Source organism: Lynx canadensis, chromosome A2, assembly GCF_007474595.2.
Source record: "Lynx canadensis isolate LIC74 chromosome A2, mLynCan4.pri.v2, whole genome shotgun sequence".
NCBI classification, from domain to species: Eukaryota; Metazoa; Chordata; class Mammalia; order Carnivora; family Felidae; genus Lynx; species Lynx canadensis.
The window spans coordinates 15,539,162-15,556,651 of record NC_044304.2 but is presented as its reverse complement, the minus strand read 5'-3'; the positions used below and the strand labels follow the sequence as shown (position 1 = coordinate 15,556,651).

The 17,490-nt window shown below is 48.8% G+C and overlaps 1 protein-coding gene across 2 annotated transcripts; it reads right to left on the bottom strand.

The window, feature by feature from the left end:
- Nucleotides 1–974: 974 nt before the first annotated feature.
- On the bottom strand, nucleotides 975–17,231 carry CCR9 (C-C motif chemokine receptor 9). Of its 2 annotated transcripts, none has more exons than XM_030305814.1 (3): nucleotides 17,126–17,231; nucleotides 9,132–9,176; nucleotides 975–3,156 (listed from the first exon to the last, which is right to left on the bottom strand). In XM_030305814.1, exons 2-3 carry the CDS (start codon nucleotides 9,150–9,152, stop codon nucleotides 2,074–2,076), a joined length of 1,104 nt encoding a protein of 367 aa, XP_030161674.1. In that variant the 5' UTR covers nucleotides 9,153–9,176; nucleotides 17,126–17,231; the 3' UTR covers nucleotides 975–2,073. The 2 variants fall into 2 exon arrangements, with proteins under 2 accessions (XP_030161674.1, XP_030161692.1); XM_030305832.1 differs by having other exon boundaries at nucleotides 9,132–9,173.
- Nucleotides 17,232–17,490: the final 259 nt, after the last annotated feature.

Here is a 17,490-nt window from a genome sequence, read left to right as displayed (position 1 = left end):
TATCAGAAGGGCACTGAATGGCAAAGCCAAACTAGGTCGTGTTCTTTCCACCTAACTGTGCAATGTTATTTAGGTTTGGCCCATACTTGTTGCTTATTCTCCTGGGTTCCTTCAAAGCCGCCTGGGTCTCCTGGAAATGGTAGCCGAGCGATGGCTCTGTCCATACAGTGGCCTTGGGGACATCACCCTCCCCTCTACTGTAAGTGGTGTTTCTTGGACTGGGGCCCACATCGTTGGGCTGGTCCCAGACCAATGCTTGTTTACCTCCAGCCTCCTGCACACAGGGTAGGTTAGCAAGGTCTTTGTGTCACTGCCCATGTTCTGCTCCCTTCATTTCTCGCTGATGCACACTTGAAACGTGGACAGGGAGGGCGAAGATGAGGTGGCAGAGTCCAGGCTTCGGTGCCACCTTTGGAAGCCATGGTCTTGGGACTGAAACCACAGTAATTCATAGCACACCTAGAAAATCAGATGCTTCCTCTAGAGCAAGTAGCAAAGCCAGGGTGATTCGTGGGCTGCTCGAATGGCCCCCCCTTGGAAATCCCACTGGGCTAACTGGGACAAGCCTGGGAAATAAGTTTGACCAGAGGAGAGAGGAAGACCAGGCAGCCAAGATGGCTTTAAAGTATTTTGGAGATTTTATTTCCTTATCCCACCCTTATTCCTCACCCTCTAACATGGCTTTTGGATCTTCAGTTGGACACATTTAAAATACAGAGACAGTAAAGAAAGTGACAAGTATGGGTATTTTTGTAATGATCATTAAAAAACACTTTTCTAATATACAAATTTTTTTTAATTTTTACTTATTTTTGACAGAGAGAGCACAAACAGGAAAGAGAGGGAGACACAGAATCCAAAGCAGGCTCCAAGCTCCAAGCTGTCAGCACAGAGCCCTATGAAGGGCTCGAACCCACAAACTGTGCGATCGTGACCTGAGCCGAAGTCGGATGCTCAACCGACTGAGCCACCCAGGGGCCCCTATAAAATGTTTTCAAATGTGCTAGCCAAATAGTTAAAAGAAACAAAGCAAAAGTGAATTCTATTACTTTTTCCAGCCTAATCTCTAAATCGAAAGCTTTGAACATGTGAGCGCTATCCATTAAGAAAAGGAGCGGCGTGGACGCAGGTCTCCTCCCAGCCGCCTGAGAAACAAGAGGGTCCTTAAAACCAACCCGTTTTATGGGAAGTGGAAAAGTGGACCATCACAAAAGCTACCTGGCAGACTGAGCCCACAACAGAGCCAGGGCGCTCGGGTTCTCAGAGTCCCCGCACAGGCTGACCGCCCCCGTGACACGAGTAGATACGCGGAGTCCTTGTGCAGACTCTGTGGAGTCACAGAACCCCCCGGCAGGACCCAGAAATGGACACGGGAGCACCGAGAGAATAGGGATGACGTTCAGATACAGGTACTAGTCCAGGGGCTCACTGGCTAGTCAAGCAGGTAGTTCAAAAGAGGCTCAGGGTCCCTCCCTGGCCCAGAACAGATCAAGGAGACCAGAGGAGACGATCTGAGGTTGTTTGAAAAGATTCTGATCAAGAATCTAGAAGACCTGGCATGGGCACCAGGCCCCAAAGTCACGGCAGAAATTCCCCCCCCCCCAAGATGGAAGTTTTCAGGAAACCTTGTGCTTTTGTGGACTCCTGGTGGCAGCGGCCAGTGGGTCCGTGTCTCCTTTTGGAAGGGGTGGCTTCAGAACCGAAGCCACAGCCATCCGCAGTATACTGGGAAAATCGAACGCCTTTTCCAGTTGCATTAATGCTCAGACGAGGGACGAAGCCAGGGTGGTCTAAAGAGCTGTCTGTTGGTCCTTCTCTGAAAATTGTACACATTGCAGCCAAGAGCCAGTCCATGGTCTCACGGGATGGCCAGTCCATGTGGAAAACTCTGACTTGGAAATTCTAACTAAAGTAATTGTCCAAATTCATCCCTTTCTGGGCTTTTTCTCCCCCCACCCCCCATTTCCTTTTTCTTTTTCTTCATTGGTTTCCCTCTGGTCCCATCAGTGGAGAAGCTGTACTTGTATTTCTCATTACTTCCGAGAGGGCCATCCACGTCGGAGCCAAGACCCCTCAGTAGGACAGCGCTCCCGAGGTCGTCTCCAGCAGCATGGACGACAGCTTCACGCTTCCCTCTCTCCTCGTGAACGAGACCCACTGCGCCTGGCTGATGCAACCCAAGTTCTTCAGGGTCTTCATAAGATCCCGGCGGAATCTCTCGCCCACAAAAACATAGAGCACGGGGTTCAGGCAACTGTGGAAGAAGGCGATGGTTTGAGTGACCTGGAAGCAGATGTCAATATTGGTGGAAATGGCACAGTTGGAAATGAACGTGGCGTAGGCATCGATGGTCTGCACCAACAGAATGCAGTTGTAGGGGAACTGAGATAGGAAGAAGACAGTAAGGACGGTGACGGTCACCTTCAGGGCCTTGTGCTTGGATGACTTCTTGGCTTGTAACAGAGTGTGGATGATGATGGTGTAGCAGCAGGCCATGACCACGAAAGGAAGGAAAAAGCCCAGGACGACCTTCAAGGTTAAGACCACCGACTTCACTTTGGTGCTCTCGTCACTAGGGTAAACCATGGTGCAAATGGTAATGCCAGATTCCTTCTTGAGTTGACTATACAGGATTTCGGGGATGCAGAGCATGGCCGCCAGCACCCAGACAGCAAAGCAGACCATTTTGCTGTACACGAGCCTTTTCTGCCTCCAGGTCTGCGCTTTCATGGCCTGAGCGATGGCAATGTACCTGTCCACGCTGATGCACATGATCAGCAGCACGCAGCTGTAGAAGTTCATCTTGTACATGCTGTTGACCACTTTGCACAGGAAGGTGTGGAATCTCCACTGGTCCGCAGTGGCAATGGCCCAGAAAGGAAGCGTGGCGAGAAAGAGGAGGTCAGCAATTGCCAGATTCAGGAGGAACATGTCGGTCATGGTCTTCACTCTCGTGCAGTACCAGTAGACAAGGACGACCAGACTGTTGCCCAAGGCGCCCGCGATGAACACGAGCCAGTACAAGGGCGGGAGGAAGTAGCTCGCAAACTGCCGGACGTTGTTTTTCTTACAGTAAAGTTCAGGGAGGTTTAGGTAGTCATCCAGAGGAGACGTGGGATGGTAGCTGTAATCGTCAGACATGTTAGAGACAAGACCCTGCAAGGAGACACCAGACACCATCAGGTCAAGGACGATCCTTCGGAGGATCTCAGAACGGCGGGGGCCCGGACCCCGTGACCCTCCCAGCCCCCAAAATCTGCGACGAGACAGAGAAATGCATGCAGGGCAAGCAGGCATTTCTGAGGGCATCTGCCCACATCACAACAGATTTATACAGTCCATGACTATCTCTCGCACGCCTATTCCGTGTCAGGTACCGCGTGCATGCCAAAAACACAGTAGTGGGTAAGTCAGATGTGGTTCCAGCTCTCGTGGAACCCACCTGCTGGTGGAGGGCACACATGAACAGTTACAGGACACATGACAAGTGATCGGATGTGGTAGGACCCCCTTGGGACCAATGATGGGCACAAACCTGTATTGAACTCTGAATGATTCTGATTTCTCCTCTCTATTCCATTTTTTTTAAGTTTTTAAAACATTTTTTTTTAATGTTTATGTATTTTTGAGAGAGGGAGAGACAGAGTGCGAGCTGGGGAGGGGCAGAGAGAGAAAGGGAGACACAGAATCCGAAGCAGGTTCTAGGCTCCGAGCTGTCCGCACAGAGCCTGACGCGGGGCTCGAACTCACGAACAGTGAGATCATGACCTGAGCTGAAGTCGGACGCCTAACTGACTGAGCCACCCAGGCACCCCTCTCCTCTCTATTCCATTCTTCCATAAAGGTCCTCAGAGGCTCCTAAACTTTTCTGGGTCCAGATTCTTCTGAGCCTCCTGCAAACTATGTATCCTCTGCTCCTGAAACAGCAACACACACACACACACACACTCACATGCACACACTCATTCATACCCTTTCACATACATGCACAAGCACTGGGACAGGTTACATAGCTTTCAGGATCCCTTATTCAAACTTTGTTAAGAATTCTAAGGGGCGCCTGGGTGGCTCAGTCGGTTAAGCATCCGACTTCAGCTCAGGTCATGATCTCATGGTTTGTGAGTTTGAGCCCCGTGTCGGGCTCTGTGCTGACAGCTCAGAGCCTGGAGCCCATTTCAGATTCTGTGTCTCCCTCTCTCTCTGCCCCTCCCCTGCTCACACTCTCTCTCTCTCCCTCTCAAAAATAAATAAACATTAAAAAAATTTTTTAATAAAAAAAATAAAGATTTCCCTCCAGCTTCAGCCATTACCCAGAAACCCAGTGTCTTGGGAGGACAGATTCCCTGGGAGACACATATTTTGGTGAGGATGCCGGGAGACTTCTCCCAAAGCCAAACGTGGCAGCCTGGCATCGTCGTGGCCCCCCAGGGAGGTTGTCCCCTGAGAAGTGGGGCTTGCGTAGACTTGGAGCAAAAAGAACTTTTAGGGTGGGAAGGAAGAATATGAAGAACACAGAGACCCCAAGATGGGGATCAGTGTAGCTTTAATGGGTCGGCACGGTGACATTTTGGGGAAAAGTCATCTGCTCGTGCAGATGAGCAGGTGTTAACTGTGAATCCACACAATGAGTAAGCGTGAAACTGCTTTTGTAGAGGTTCTTTTCTTTTTTCTTTTCTCTTCTTTTTTTTTTCTTTTCTTCCCTTCCCTTCCCTTTTCTCTTCTTCCTTCCTTCCTTCCTTCCTTCCTTCCTTCCTTCCTTCCTTCTTTTATTTCTTTTTTACGTTTTTTGGGGGTGATCAAATACTTTTAACAGACTGTCACATGCACCTGAGCCCCAAGCTATAAATCCGGGAGGGAAACAGCGTCCCCATCCACAGATACAGCCCCAGGGGGTGGCGGGGGGAAGGGGGGGACCTCAGCATTTCCAGTGCCCCAGGAGACCCAGCCTTCTCCACTGCCCAGTAAGCGGGCACGACCACCACTCCCCAGCGCTGACCCCCAGAATGTGTCCCGCTTGAAGCCCAAGGCGTGTGTTCTCCGGTTGGCTGAGGGTGGAGGGCCCGGTGGTCCAGCATAGAACTATATTTAGTTAGGGACTCCCCCCCACCCCCCACAGGCGTATTTTAAAAGTGGTTTGACTCACACACACAAAAAACCTAGATTTATATACGTGTCGTCAAGGCCACATTTGTTGTGAAGACCAAGGTAGGCCTACATCATCCGTACAAGATGAAAGGTTTGGCTGCCTTTATGAGGAAGAGTCCACCTCCCAGGCTAGGGGAGTCCTGGGCAAACATGTCCCCCCACCATGCTGGGACTCGCGCTTCTACCTCTGCACATGCGCGATGGGTATACATCCTTTGGATGTAAGACATAGTATCCTTCGAAAACTTCCCAGCAGACGTAAACGGCACTATTTACCAACGTATTTTATTCGCCATAGCTGGGGTGCCTAGTGCATGCCAGACCTAGTGCCGTCGCCGTGACGTGCGTGTGTGACGTAATCCTCACATTTCCAGGACAGGAAGACCTCTCTCAGATGAGGGCTCAGGCTTCCATGAGGACTCTGAGATAATGAATTCCTTCCTTCCAGCTCACCTGCTCTCTGAGCCGTCCTAGAGACACTGTTCTTGCTGGAGAAGCTACCTAGGCAGGCTGCTCTCGGAGGAGAGGAAGAGGAAGAGATCCCAGGAGAGAATCGGTGGAATGACAGGCTAATCTGCATGTTTCCAGTCTATTTTCCATCCAGGAGCCCATGCCAGAACCTTCTAGTTTGGGCAATGCCTAGAACAACTTCCCACATTCTCCTGGGCACCCTTCCTAAAGTCTCCATCAAGGTGGTGTCTAAGGAGCCTTCGTGGGGTCCACTCTCTCCCCTGAGAGCAGGGCCTCCAGGGGCTTCTTCATAGACATCTGTGTCCTACTCACTAAGACCTACCCAAGACGTTAGGCCTTTAAATACAAAGGAGATGTGAAGAAAGGCTTTCATATCTCTTGAAGAATAGGGAAGGGTCTCTTTTTCCCTCGTGAACCATATCAGGGCCCCTTTCTAATTGGGAAGCTCGGCCAAGCTTGTAGCCCAGTTACAGTCACCAGACAAGACCCCTTAGGCCAGCTCTGCACAGTAGAAACGTACAGAAACCCCAGGCTAAGCTTGGTTAAAGAAGCAAAAAGAGGGGCGCCTGGGTGGCGCAGTCGGTTAAGCGTCCGACTTCAGCCAGGTCACGATCTCGCGGTCCGGGAGTTCGAGCCCCGCGTCAGGCTCTGGGCTGATGGCTCAGAGCCTGGAGCCTGTTTCCGATTCTGTGTCTCCCTCTCTCTCTGCTCCTCCCCCGTTCATGCTCTGTCTCTCTCTGTCCCAAAAATAAATAAACGTTGAAAAAAAAATTAAAAAAAAAAAAAGAAGCAAAAAGAGGGGCACCTGGGTGGCTCGGTCAGGTAAGCGTCCAACTTCGGCTCAGGTCATGATCTCACGGTTCATGAGTTCAAGCCCCACATCGGGGCTGTGCTCACAGCTCAGAGCCTGGAGCCTGCTTCTGATTCTGGGTCTCCCTCTCGCTCTGCCCCTCCCCTGCTTGCACTCTGTCTCTCAACAATAAATAAATGTTAAAAAAAAAAAATTTAAAAAAAAAGAAGAAGAAGAAGAAGCAGGGCCAAGCATCAAGGGCTAAGCATCTTCTGGGGCAGGAAGAAGGCCTCCAGATTTTCAGGAGCCTCCTGCATTGACTCAGGTTATCTCCGGAAGGCTGGAAGGCTTCTATCAGCCCCAGGCCCGTCGCCTGCACCTCTAGGCAGAGAACAGGGCCAAGGGCAAAGCCCGTGTCCTGCGAGGCCACATCCCTTATTTCTTCTCAGCACCAAAGTGGGCACCTGCGTGGGGGAAGGGGTGCGGGAGGGAAGATGGAGGGAGGGAGGGAGGGAGGGATGTGAGCTGGTCAGGAGGAGCGGGAATGGCCGGCCTCCGTCTCTAGGGCGCCCTGTCCCCACACTTGAGGAAGTAAGACTTCCAAACAGTAAGACCTGAATCTCAGCGCCTTTGACGATTGTCTACAGGGAGCACCCCGGGGATGCTGTGTGCACTGAGAGCATTCTGCAGGTCTCCTCCTCCAATTCGCCATGACCCTGACCCTTCCCCCACCCTCCCAGCCTCGGTTTCCTCATCCGCAAACATGGCTCTGCCTTCGCTGTGAGGTCGAAGGAAGGCGGCGTCCTGGGTACTGACCGGCGCACAGCCCTTCCTTGGAAGAGTGGCCACTGGGATGTCATGGGCTGTTTGCCAATAGCCATTAAGAGCCCCATCTTTTCCCCATTTAGATGCTGCTGGGCACCTCTTGACCATAAGAGGTCATCATCGGGGTGTATTTTTCTTCCTCTCTGGGCCTGCCTTGCAGGGTCTAGATAGCTTCCGAGATCCCAGACGACAAAACCGAATCGGGCTGAGACACAGCCCCGACTCGGCTGCCCCAACCTAGCTGTTTCCACCGCATCCGGGATGAAAGGCAAATTCTAACTACAGGAGAAACGAAGGGTCTGATTCTGGTCAGAAAAGTAGACTTACCTTGTTTACTTCAGCAGATCCAAGTTAATCGTCTCTTTTTTGTTAGGTATATGCAACAATACACGTGCAATACTAAACATCATTAGCGTGGCATCGCCGACTTGTCTAAGGTCAACAATTGTGACCACCAAGCTCCGTGGACCTTGGAACTCCTAGACCAGTGTACCTTGAAGGGCAGTCTGTTAGCCCCACTAAGAAGGCTTGATTTCAACCACCGACTTGTAAAACCCAGACTTTCTCTTTGAGAAAAGCAAAATTAAACCAGTTAGATATTTCTGTGAGGCGTTTATGAGGACGGCAAAAAACGGAGCAATTTGATGTGATTCTGTCCTTGATTACATTTGGCTACAAAATCCCAAATGACTCTCTGGATGATGGCTTTACCCAGTATTTTCGTTAGCCTCTTTGTCTCATTTAGAGAAATATAGGCTCTTATGTGGTTTTTGAAAAGCCTATGTCCTGTTGTGTAAGAGACAGAACTGATGTGCTCACCACAGGTTTATTCAAAACAAATGATGAGGGCACCTGGGTGGCTCAGTCGGTTAAGCGTCCGACTCTTGATCTTGGCTCAGGTCATGATCTCACGGTTTGTGAGTTCAAGCCCCGTGTCGACAGCAAGGAGCCTGCCTGGGATTCTCTCTCTCCCTCTCCCTCTCCCTGTCTCTCTCTCTCTCTCTCTGCCCCTTCCCTACTCATGCTCTCTCTCAAAAATAAATAAATAAATAACATTTAAAAAACCCCCACAAATTCAGGGTTGTCCCATATCCTCCTTTGTCTTAGTTTCAGAACAGACACATCCAATCATAAAAACTCTTACCAGTTAATGAGATCTAAAATAGTGTGTTCCTCTCACTTCACCACAAACCCTGAGGCTCTTCCGGTTTTTCAAGTTTGTAAAGCCCTCTGTGCTGGCATTGGCCGCCCATATGGGGCACTGCTCGGCAGAGACCTTACCCCTGGGAACCCACACAGAGAAATCTCTCCTCCACAGCAGGTTCCTTCCCACACTGCCGCCCCCCAAAAAAACAGGCAAGATGACAGTGCATTTCCACAAAAAAAAGGGTGGGGGGAAACTATTCCATGCTCATTGATTACAAGAACAAATATTGTTAAAATGTCGATACTACCCAAAGCAATCTACACATTCAATGCAATCCCTATCAAAATAACACCAACATTCTTCACAGAGCTGGAACAAATAAGCCTACAATTTGTATGGAACCAGAAAAGACCCCGAAGAGCCAAAGCAATCTTGAAAAAGAAAACCAAAGCAGGAGGCATCACAATCCCGGACTTCCGGCTATGCTACAAAGTTGTAATCATCAAGACAGTGTGGTATTGGCACAAAAACAGACACTCAGATCCACGGAACAGAATAGGGAACCCAGACATGGACCCACAAACGTATGGCCAACTCATCTCTGACAAAGCAGGAAAGAATATCCAATGGAATCAAGACAGTCTCTTCAGCAAGTGGTGCTGGGAAAACTGGACGGAGACACGCAGAAGAATGAACCTGGACCACTTTCTGACAGTGCATTTCGAGGAGCCTGAGGAACATGGCGATACTCACTGTGAGTTCTGTGGGCACCATGATGGGTCAGATGCAAGCTTGCTTCTAGGAAGAGAAGGCAAAAATCAAAAAGAGGTCTGTCTTATAAATGAACAGTAATAAACGCCTAACGATGGAGACTGGAGGTTATATCTGTTTGTCCTCGTGCAAAAAATATAAAAATCCCAGGCGAGAGTTACAGTCCATATTACATCGACACCAAGCCAAATATTCTAGATTCCAAAATGATCTTGGTTGTCAACATAGAAACGAGAGAAACCTCTCCCCTAAGAGCCCTTTTGGGGACTTCATGTTTTCCCAGCGTTCTTTTTACCTGAGTTCATTTGCTCTCGACTCCACTTCTCAGGATCTGTTTTGCTAAATGCCCCCTCCTTATTTTACCAACCAGGGGGCTCCTGAAGATCACAGGACAGAGGTTGGCTTGAGACCTCTCTGGGCCCCAGCACCTACCTACATGCTTCATTTGTAAGCCCAGGATGGGAAAAGGGGCCCTATTTCCTGGAAGTCCCAGATTTGGTTTAGCAAAAAAAAAAAAAAAGGTAGTTCCCTAATGCGAAGGGCCTCCAAGCTGACTTCCATAAATCTCGGCTGTTGTGCGTATGTGTTTTGAATCTCTGTAAACCCACCCCTGTATGACTAAGGGAACAATAGCTTACTTCACTCGAGGACGTGTCTCAGCCTGAGCCGGGCATTTCTTTTTATATTTTTAGCAAGGAAAAGTTCCCAAGAAACACGTCTAGTACCACACCCCAAGTTTTCAGAATAAAACAATTCTCCTTCATAGATTCAACCCTCACCTGTTGGTTTCCTTTCTACAACACAACATCGTGACTCATCCTCCTTTTCTGAGAGTGTGGTGGTTTTGAGCACCTAACGGTGGTACAACCACTTTGGAAAAACCGTTTGTCAGTTTCTTAAAAAGTTAAACATAAGGGCGCCTGGGTGGCTCAGTCGGTTAAGCGTCCGACTTTAGCTCATGTCATGAGGTCAGAGTTCGTGAGTTCAAGCCCCATGTCAGGCTCTGTGCTGACAGCTCAGAGCTTGGAGCCTGCTTGGGATTCTGTGTCTCCCTCTCTCTCTGCCCCTCCCTTGCTTGTGTTCTCTCTCTCTCTCAAAAATAAGTAAATAAACATTAAAAAAAAAAGTTATAGATACACCCAGCACGTGACCTAACCATCCCCCTGCGATGTCCTTCCTAAGAAAAAGGCAAGCATTGTCCACACAAAGACTGATGCAGGAATGTTCATAGCTGCTCTATTGCAATAGCAATTACTGGAAATAACCCAAATACTGGATACCCTATCCATTATCAGGAAGGGATACGTGGACCGTGGGCATAGCCACACAATGGAATCAGAATGAACAACTGATACTCACAGTCATACGAATGAATCTCAAAATAATTATGCTACATAAAGAAGCCAGACCAAAGCACGCATACAGCGTGATTCCACTTACATAAAATTCTAGAAAATGCAAACTAATCTAGCGTGAGAGAACACAGACCAGTGATTTCCTGGTGAGAGAGGGAGAAGAGGCGGGGAGGGTGTGAGGTGAGCGAGGGCACAAAGGCTCACCAGGAAGCCTTCGGGGGTGACACATATACTCATGATACTCATTACGTGCAAGTTTCACGGGTATACGTATGTCAGAGCTTGTAGTCTGCACTGTAAATGTAGTCTTTTGTAGTTGGACCTCAGTAAAATGATTCAAGTTAAGAAAAGAAAGTGAGTGAGAGCTAATGGAAATTTTCTGGCTTCTTCCCTCCTCAGAGTCCTATCTGGCCTTTAGCAGGTGGGGAGGAAGGCAGCCAGAACTTCTTCCTTGAAACCTTCTTGCCAGCTGCTTCTTGAAAATGCCTTGGAGTGCCTTGTGCCATTCTCACAGAACTGAGGGCTCAAGATGAACTCGGGTTTTCAAGCTTAGATTAGAGAGATAGACAGATAGATAGATGATAGACACATAGATGATAGATAGATAGATAGATAGATAATAGACAGACAGATAAATGATTGATAGATGATAGATGAGATAGATAGATAGATAGATAATAGACAGATAAATGATTGATAGATGATAGATGAGATAGATAGATAGATAGATAATAGATAGATAGATAATAGACATATTATAGACAGATACATAGATTGGTTGATTGATAGATTGATAGATGGCAGATACATAGATAGATGATAGATAGATAGATAGATAATAGGTGGATAGATAGATAATAGATTAGAGATAGATAAATAGATAGACTGATAGATTGATAGATGATAGACACATAGATGATAGATAGATAGATAGATAGATAATAGACAGATGATTGATAGATGATAGATGAGATAGATAGATAGATAATAGATAGATAATCGATTGTAGACAGATAGATTGATAGATTTATAGATGACAGATACATAGATGATAGATAAATAGATAGATAATAGGTGGAGAGATAGATAATAGACAGATTAGAGATAGATAAATAGATAGACTGATAGATTGATAGATGATAGATGGATAGATAGATGACAGATAGATGATAGATGAGATAGATATACAGATAGATAATAGATAATAGACATATTATAGACAGATACATAGATTGATTGATAGATTGATAGATGACAGATGATAGATTGATAGATAGATAGATAGATAATAGGTGGATAGATAGATAATAGACAGATTAGAGATAAATAGACTGACAGATTGATAGATGATAGATGATAGATGATAGAGACAGATAATTTATGTGTATATGCACATGTATTTGTGTTTCAACACACTTTCCTGGCACTGTCCCCCGAGGGCCCCAAAACACGACCCGCAACAAGCACCTAGTGCCCTGATCTTGGTCTCTAAATACCTTCTTCCACCGAAAGGAAGCAGGACTCTGGAGAAATGTCTGATTCACACAGCTAGGGCAATTGCAAGATGCACCCAGAACTGATTTTTGCATCAGGAAGCAAGCAGGTGTTCAAAGGACCAGGAGGACCCGCCAAAAGGACACAGCTGCCAACTCGATGGGGCTCCCGCCAGCCAAATCAGAGGCAACTTGGGCACCAAATTAAATCACGATGGCCATCCTCGTAGCACGCCCAACTACGTGAGGATCCAGGAGTCCGTACTAATGAAAATAAATGAAAACATGAACAAAGAGGTGAAAAACCTCTTCTCGCAGTGCCAACTAATACATATATAAAGGAATCCTGGGATTAGAAACTCGCCAATGGCTGCTGAAATTAGCGGGTGGATGTTTGATGAGGAAAGGGTGTTTACCTCCTCTCAGAGGGCGACTCCCCAAATTACATACGATCCCGTTGACTTTACCATCCTCTTTTTTTTCCTCCCTGAATCATGCTCTGAACCAATAAATCATTTTTTTGAAATGCCCAGTTAACTTTGGATCTTCCTCACTCAGCTCGTTTAATTTTATTACAGCTTGGGGAACAGAGAGATTGGTTTTCGAGACATTAATTAGCCAGAAAAAACCACATATATTTCTAGTAGCTGCATAAAAAGACTTGAATATTCGGGAGCCTGGGGGGCTCAGTCGGTTGAGCACCCAACTTCGGCTCAGGTCATGATGTCACTGTTCATGGGTTTGAGCCCTGCGTCCGGGCTCTGTGCTGACAGCTCAGAGCCTGGAGCCTGCTTCAGATTCTGTGTCTCCCTCTTTCTCCGCCCCTCCCCTGCTCATACTCTTGTCTCTCGGTCTCTCAAAAATGAATAAACGTTAAAAAAGAAATTTAAATAAAGACTTGAATATTCGCTGGATAACATCAACGAAAACAAGCTCCCAAGGAAAGAAGCCACATAAAGAAGAAAGAGTGGCTTTGGTTATGGTTCGTTATAGCTAGTTAGTTTTAGGTTGAAAATAAAGACTGATGATGATGATATTGGTAAGGGTTTGGGGAAGAGACCTCCACATTGCTGTGGGGAGTATAAATTGCGTGTCCCCGTGCTCTCCAGCCTTCAAGGGCCAGCAAAAAAAAAAAAAAAAAAAAAAAAGTCACCTCCTTAATGAAGCCCTCCTGGGTTTCCCCGATGCTGGAGACAGGATGGTTGACATTTGCACCTCTCCTGCCCTCTTGCCCTGTGCAACCTTCTCGGAGTATTAAGCTACATCTGTCAAATTTACAAAGCACAACAGCCCTGACTCAGCACTTCATCTGCTGGGAACATGTTCTATTGCTGTTTTCACAAAAGAGCCTAAATAAAGATACGTATATGGAGATGTATGTGGCAATTTTTTTGCAGAACAAAAAAAACCGGAAACAACCTAAATACCCAACAATTGGCAATATTCTGATACAGCTTTCAATAAAACACAAGGAGCCCGGGGGCGCCTGGGGGGCTCGGTCAGTTAAACGTCGGACTCTCGATCTCAGCTCAGGTCACGATCTCTCGGCTCGTGAGTTCGAGCCCCACCTCGAGCTCTGTGCTGACAGCGCGGAGCCTCCTCGAGATTTTCTCTCTCTCCCTCTCTCTCTGCTTCTCCCCTACTCACTCACTCTCTCTCAAACTAAATAAGTGAACATTAAAAAAAAAAAAACCTACAGAAGTCACCCATAAATGGAATAAAATAGACCTCACGCTGATATAAGGAGGTCACCAAGAGTATTAGGTAGAAAGGCAAGGTAGAAGACTGTGTTGCAACGGTCCTTAAGAAAAAAAAAATGGTAAAAGTTACACACTTCACTGCTCATCAGTACTGAAACATTTTCTGCAAGGAGCTTGAACAATTATGACCCGTGGAAAGTGAGACTTTCGTTTTTTTTTCCTTTAGGTTATGTAAACTATTTAAATATGTTCCTTTGTGCATGAAATTTTATTTTAAGAACTATCATAAAAATAACTTGCCAACCTTTTTTTTTTTTTTTTTTAAGAAGCCCCAGTTCTCTTCCCTTCCGTACACCTGTTTGCAGATCTCATCCCCAGGAGGTACCCGCAGCTGCCCCAGTGAAAGGACTGGAAGGCAGTCAGGACAAGTAATCAAATTCTCGGCAGCTTCGTTTGCAACTTTGAGAGCCTCCATCAGCTTTCCGTGAAGGTTTCTTTTTCTGCTATGATAAATGCGTTTCTGGCTCACGGAGACACTGCTAATAGGGGCCCCTGGGTGGCTCAGTCCGGTCAAAGCGTCCGACTTCACTCAGGTCATGATCTCATAGTTCGTGGGTTCAAACCCCGTGTCGGCTCTGCGCTGACAGCTCGGAGCCTGGAGCCTGCCTCAGATTCTGTGTCTCCCTCTCTCTGTGCCCCTCCCCGGCTTGTACTCTCTCTCTCTCTCTCAAGAATAAACGGATGTTAAAAAAAAATTTTTTTTTAAAAGAAAGACGCTGCTGACGGCTCTCCACGTATCCCCTCTCTCCTCCATCAGAATACTTTCCAAAGATTTCATTGCACCAGTTGCGAAGTCTCCAAGCTCGCTTTCATTTTCTCTTCGGCCCTGAGAAGGAGGCAAACACCCACACACAACAAAGCGTCCTGAAAGCAGGCCCCTCTCCGGTCTGCTGGGAGTGCTCTCTGGCGTCTGGCTCAGTGCGGCCCCAGTATCTCCCCGGTGGTGCTCCCGGTGGCCCCATTACGGTTCTGCAACCGCTGGGATCTGCGAAGCCTGCCCCTGTGCTGTAGCATAATGGGCTGAGGTGGGGGGAGCACGATGGACCCCCGTTTGAAAGCCCCCGTCTGTCCCTTGGTCCAGCCCTTTCTGCCTGGGAGACCTTGGCAAGAAGTGACATGCCTAGTTTCCTCAGCTGTAAAATGGAGGTGAGAGCCCAGCCTCCTGCAGGGCCCCGTGGCAAGGGTCAAGTGCAATGCTCTTTGCGGAATGCAGAGAGCTCTGTGGGAAGGAGAGGGAACATGCTTCATCCCCCCCACCCCGGCTCACCCCTGCAATGTGTCTTGACACCTGAAACACCTGCTGGCTTGAACTCTGTATGAGACATGATCCAAGTCGACCAGAAGCTCACATTCAAGGGTAATGAGCTCCTCATCGCTGCAAAATACCAGCAAGGCTAAATGCTAACGAGTCGCTTTGGGAATTAGGAGCAGAAGTCATGACTCCAGTGCAACTCGGGAGGGCTTCCCTGAGGGGGTGACATTTTTGCTGACCCCTTGAAGGCTGGAGAGCATGGAGACATGCAATGAGGGGAGGGAACCCTGCTCGAGGACAGGGAAATATATCAACAAAGGCATGAAGGCCAGAAAACAGGAAGTGTGTACAGGAACCTTGGTGGGGGTGGGGGGGAAGGGAAGGCTGCTAATTCATTTAAAAAAAAAAAAAAAAAAAGAACCTATGAGAAAAGTTAGGCTGGCATCCATTACTGCCCCCGGCCATGCGTTTTTGCTCCCTGCCGTCCTTAGATAATCACCACGAAGATCATCACGGAGGGGCACCTCTTTGGCTCCGTGGGTTGAGCCTCCGACTCTGGTTCGGGTCATGATCTCACAGTTCGTGAGTTTGAGCCCCGCATCGGGCTCACTGCTGTCAGCCTGTCAGCGCAGAGCCCGCTTTGGATCCTCTGTCTCTCTCTCTCTCTCTCTGCCCCTCCCCTGCTCGCTCGCTCTCCGTAAGTGAATAAATAAATAAAACAAAACCATCGCGGAGCGTCTGCGGCTGCAGCATTTTCCCGTCCCTGCTCCCTGTAGCCAGTGAATTGGATACAGATACTGACGGGAGTCAGGAATTCAGGTCTCATTTCCACGTTTGTCTGACTCGCTACACTGAGATTGAATCATCTATTTGTTGGTAGCTCTGCCCGCCACCCCACCCCGCCCCCCACCCCCCGCACGAAGTGGGGTCTCTGAGCCGTCTCTCGGGCCTGCCTGCTCGCCAAGCCTGGGTCGGGCGCCCGCCTCCCTGCCCCCCAGTAGACGCTGCAGCCTGTGAGTGGGGAGTCCTTGAACTTGGCTGGGAGGGGTGGGAGGGGGCGGGGGGGTGGTGTGGAGGAAGCCTTCAGAGCAGATAGACGGATATGGAGAAAAGAGGCTTCGAGCTCCAGGGGCTGAAAGGGCAGATGGACTTGGGGCCTGTCAGCAGGGGGAGGAGGAGACGGGCCCTGGGGGGCTGGTGGTTGCCCCACGTTTCCAGCTCCGGGCTCCTCGGTGGCCCTTCCGGCCAGGCAGCTACGGCAGGTGCAGAGCAATAGCGAACAGAGAACTGGAGAGTGTTGGGGTGTTTGGAAGGACACAGCCGTAGTCACGGATGGGTCACTGAAAACGAAGCAGCTTTGCTTTTCTTCCGATTATAAAGGACATTTTGCACGTTTCGTAATGTACCAGAAAAAACAAAAAAAAAAAAAAACCCAAAGCAAATGTATACGGGGAAGAAAATAAACACCACTCAAACACCCCTTGCTTGGGTCAGCCTCTGTTCACTTTCTTTGCACTTTTTCCCACACATGCACCCTTAGTGGGAAGGGAATCGGACCACACAACCCATTTTCTATCTTACGTTCTCTTTCTGGTCCACGTTTCACGCCAGTGACCGCGGGGCTGTCATCGGACTGGATGGCTGGGGGGTGTTCTGTTGTCTGGCGATGCCACACTTCACTTAACCAGTCACCGCTTAGAGCGGAGTTTGCTTGTTTCCGATTTTTCCCTGCTACGGAGAAGGCTGCCCCAAACATCCGTCCCGCGGGGCTGCCTCTCGGACCCGAGGACCTCCTGGGGGCTTCGCTTTCCCAGTCCTGACCCCCTTCTTGTCACCTGTCCCGAGCACCTGCTTCTCCCTCCTGTAAGTCACAAATCACAGAATTCACTGCCTCGAACCTTTACTTCACACGTGTGGGTGGGAGGGAGTCTTCTGACTCATCCCTGGAAACCTGGGCAGGCCACTACCGGACTCGCCTTTGCCTTCCTGGAAGCTTCTAGCAAAGTGCCTGGGGCTCACGACCACTGAACAAATGAGTGAGAGCCTGGGTTTTAGAAGCCATCGAGGAAACACAAGAGTGGGGGGCACAGGAGACACCGAGAAGGGTGATACTCACTGTGGAGGGCAGCGGGAGATGCTCCGGGAGAAGGTGGGTCCCACCAGCTCCGTCGGGGGGCAAGGGCTGGCCTGCTCTCTGCCTGGGATGAGGGGCAAGGCTTCTACGAGTGTTGTGCAGGCAATATCGGTAAAAACACCAGAGAGGAAGTCAGGCCACCCCTACCTGCGTTGTCACTGGTGGGGTGGCCTGGGAGGGTGGGGAGCAGGGAGTCACCAGCTGCAACCTCAGCAATCAGCAGAATCGATGATTTGCAACCAGAAGTGAAAAGCCAAGACGTGCTGGGCTAAGGGAAACCATCTTCTCTGAAGACGCACACGCAGACCGATGGTCTACACAAAGGTCTTTTCCTAGACAGCACAGCC

What these genes read in the sequence shown, in the direction of transcription:
- CCR9 (XM_030305814.1), bottom strand. Translation starts at nt 9,152, where the DNA reads ATGGTGCCCACAGAACTCACA. An exon ending in TGGTGCCCACAGAACTCACA is followed by an intron (nt 3,157 to 9,131) that starts GTGAGTATCGCC and finishes GTCTCCTTGCAG; the next exon opens with GGTCTTGTCTCTAACATGTC.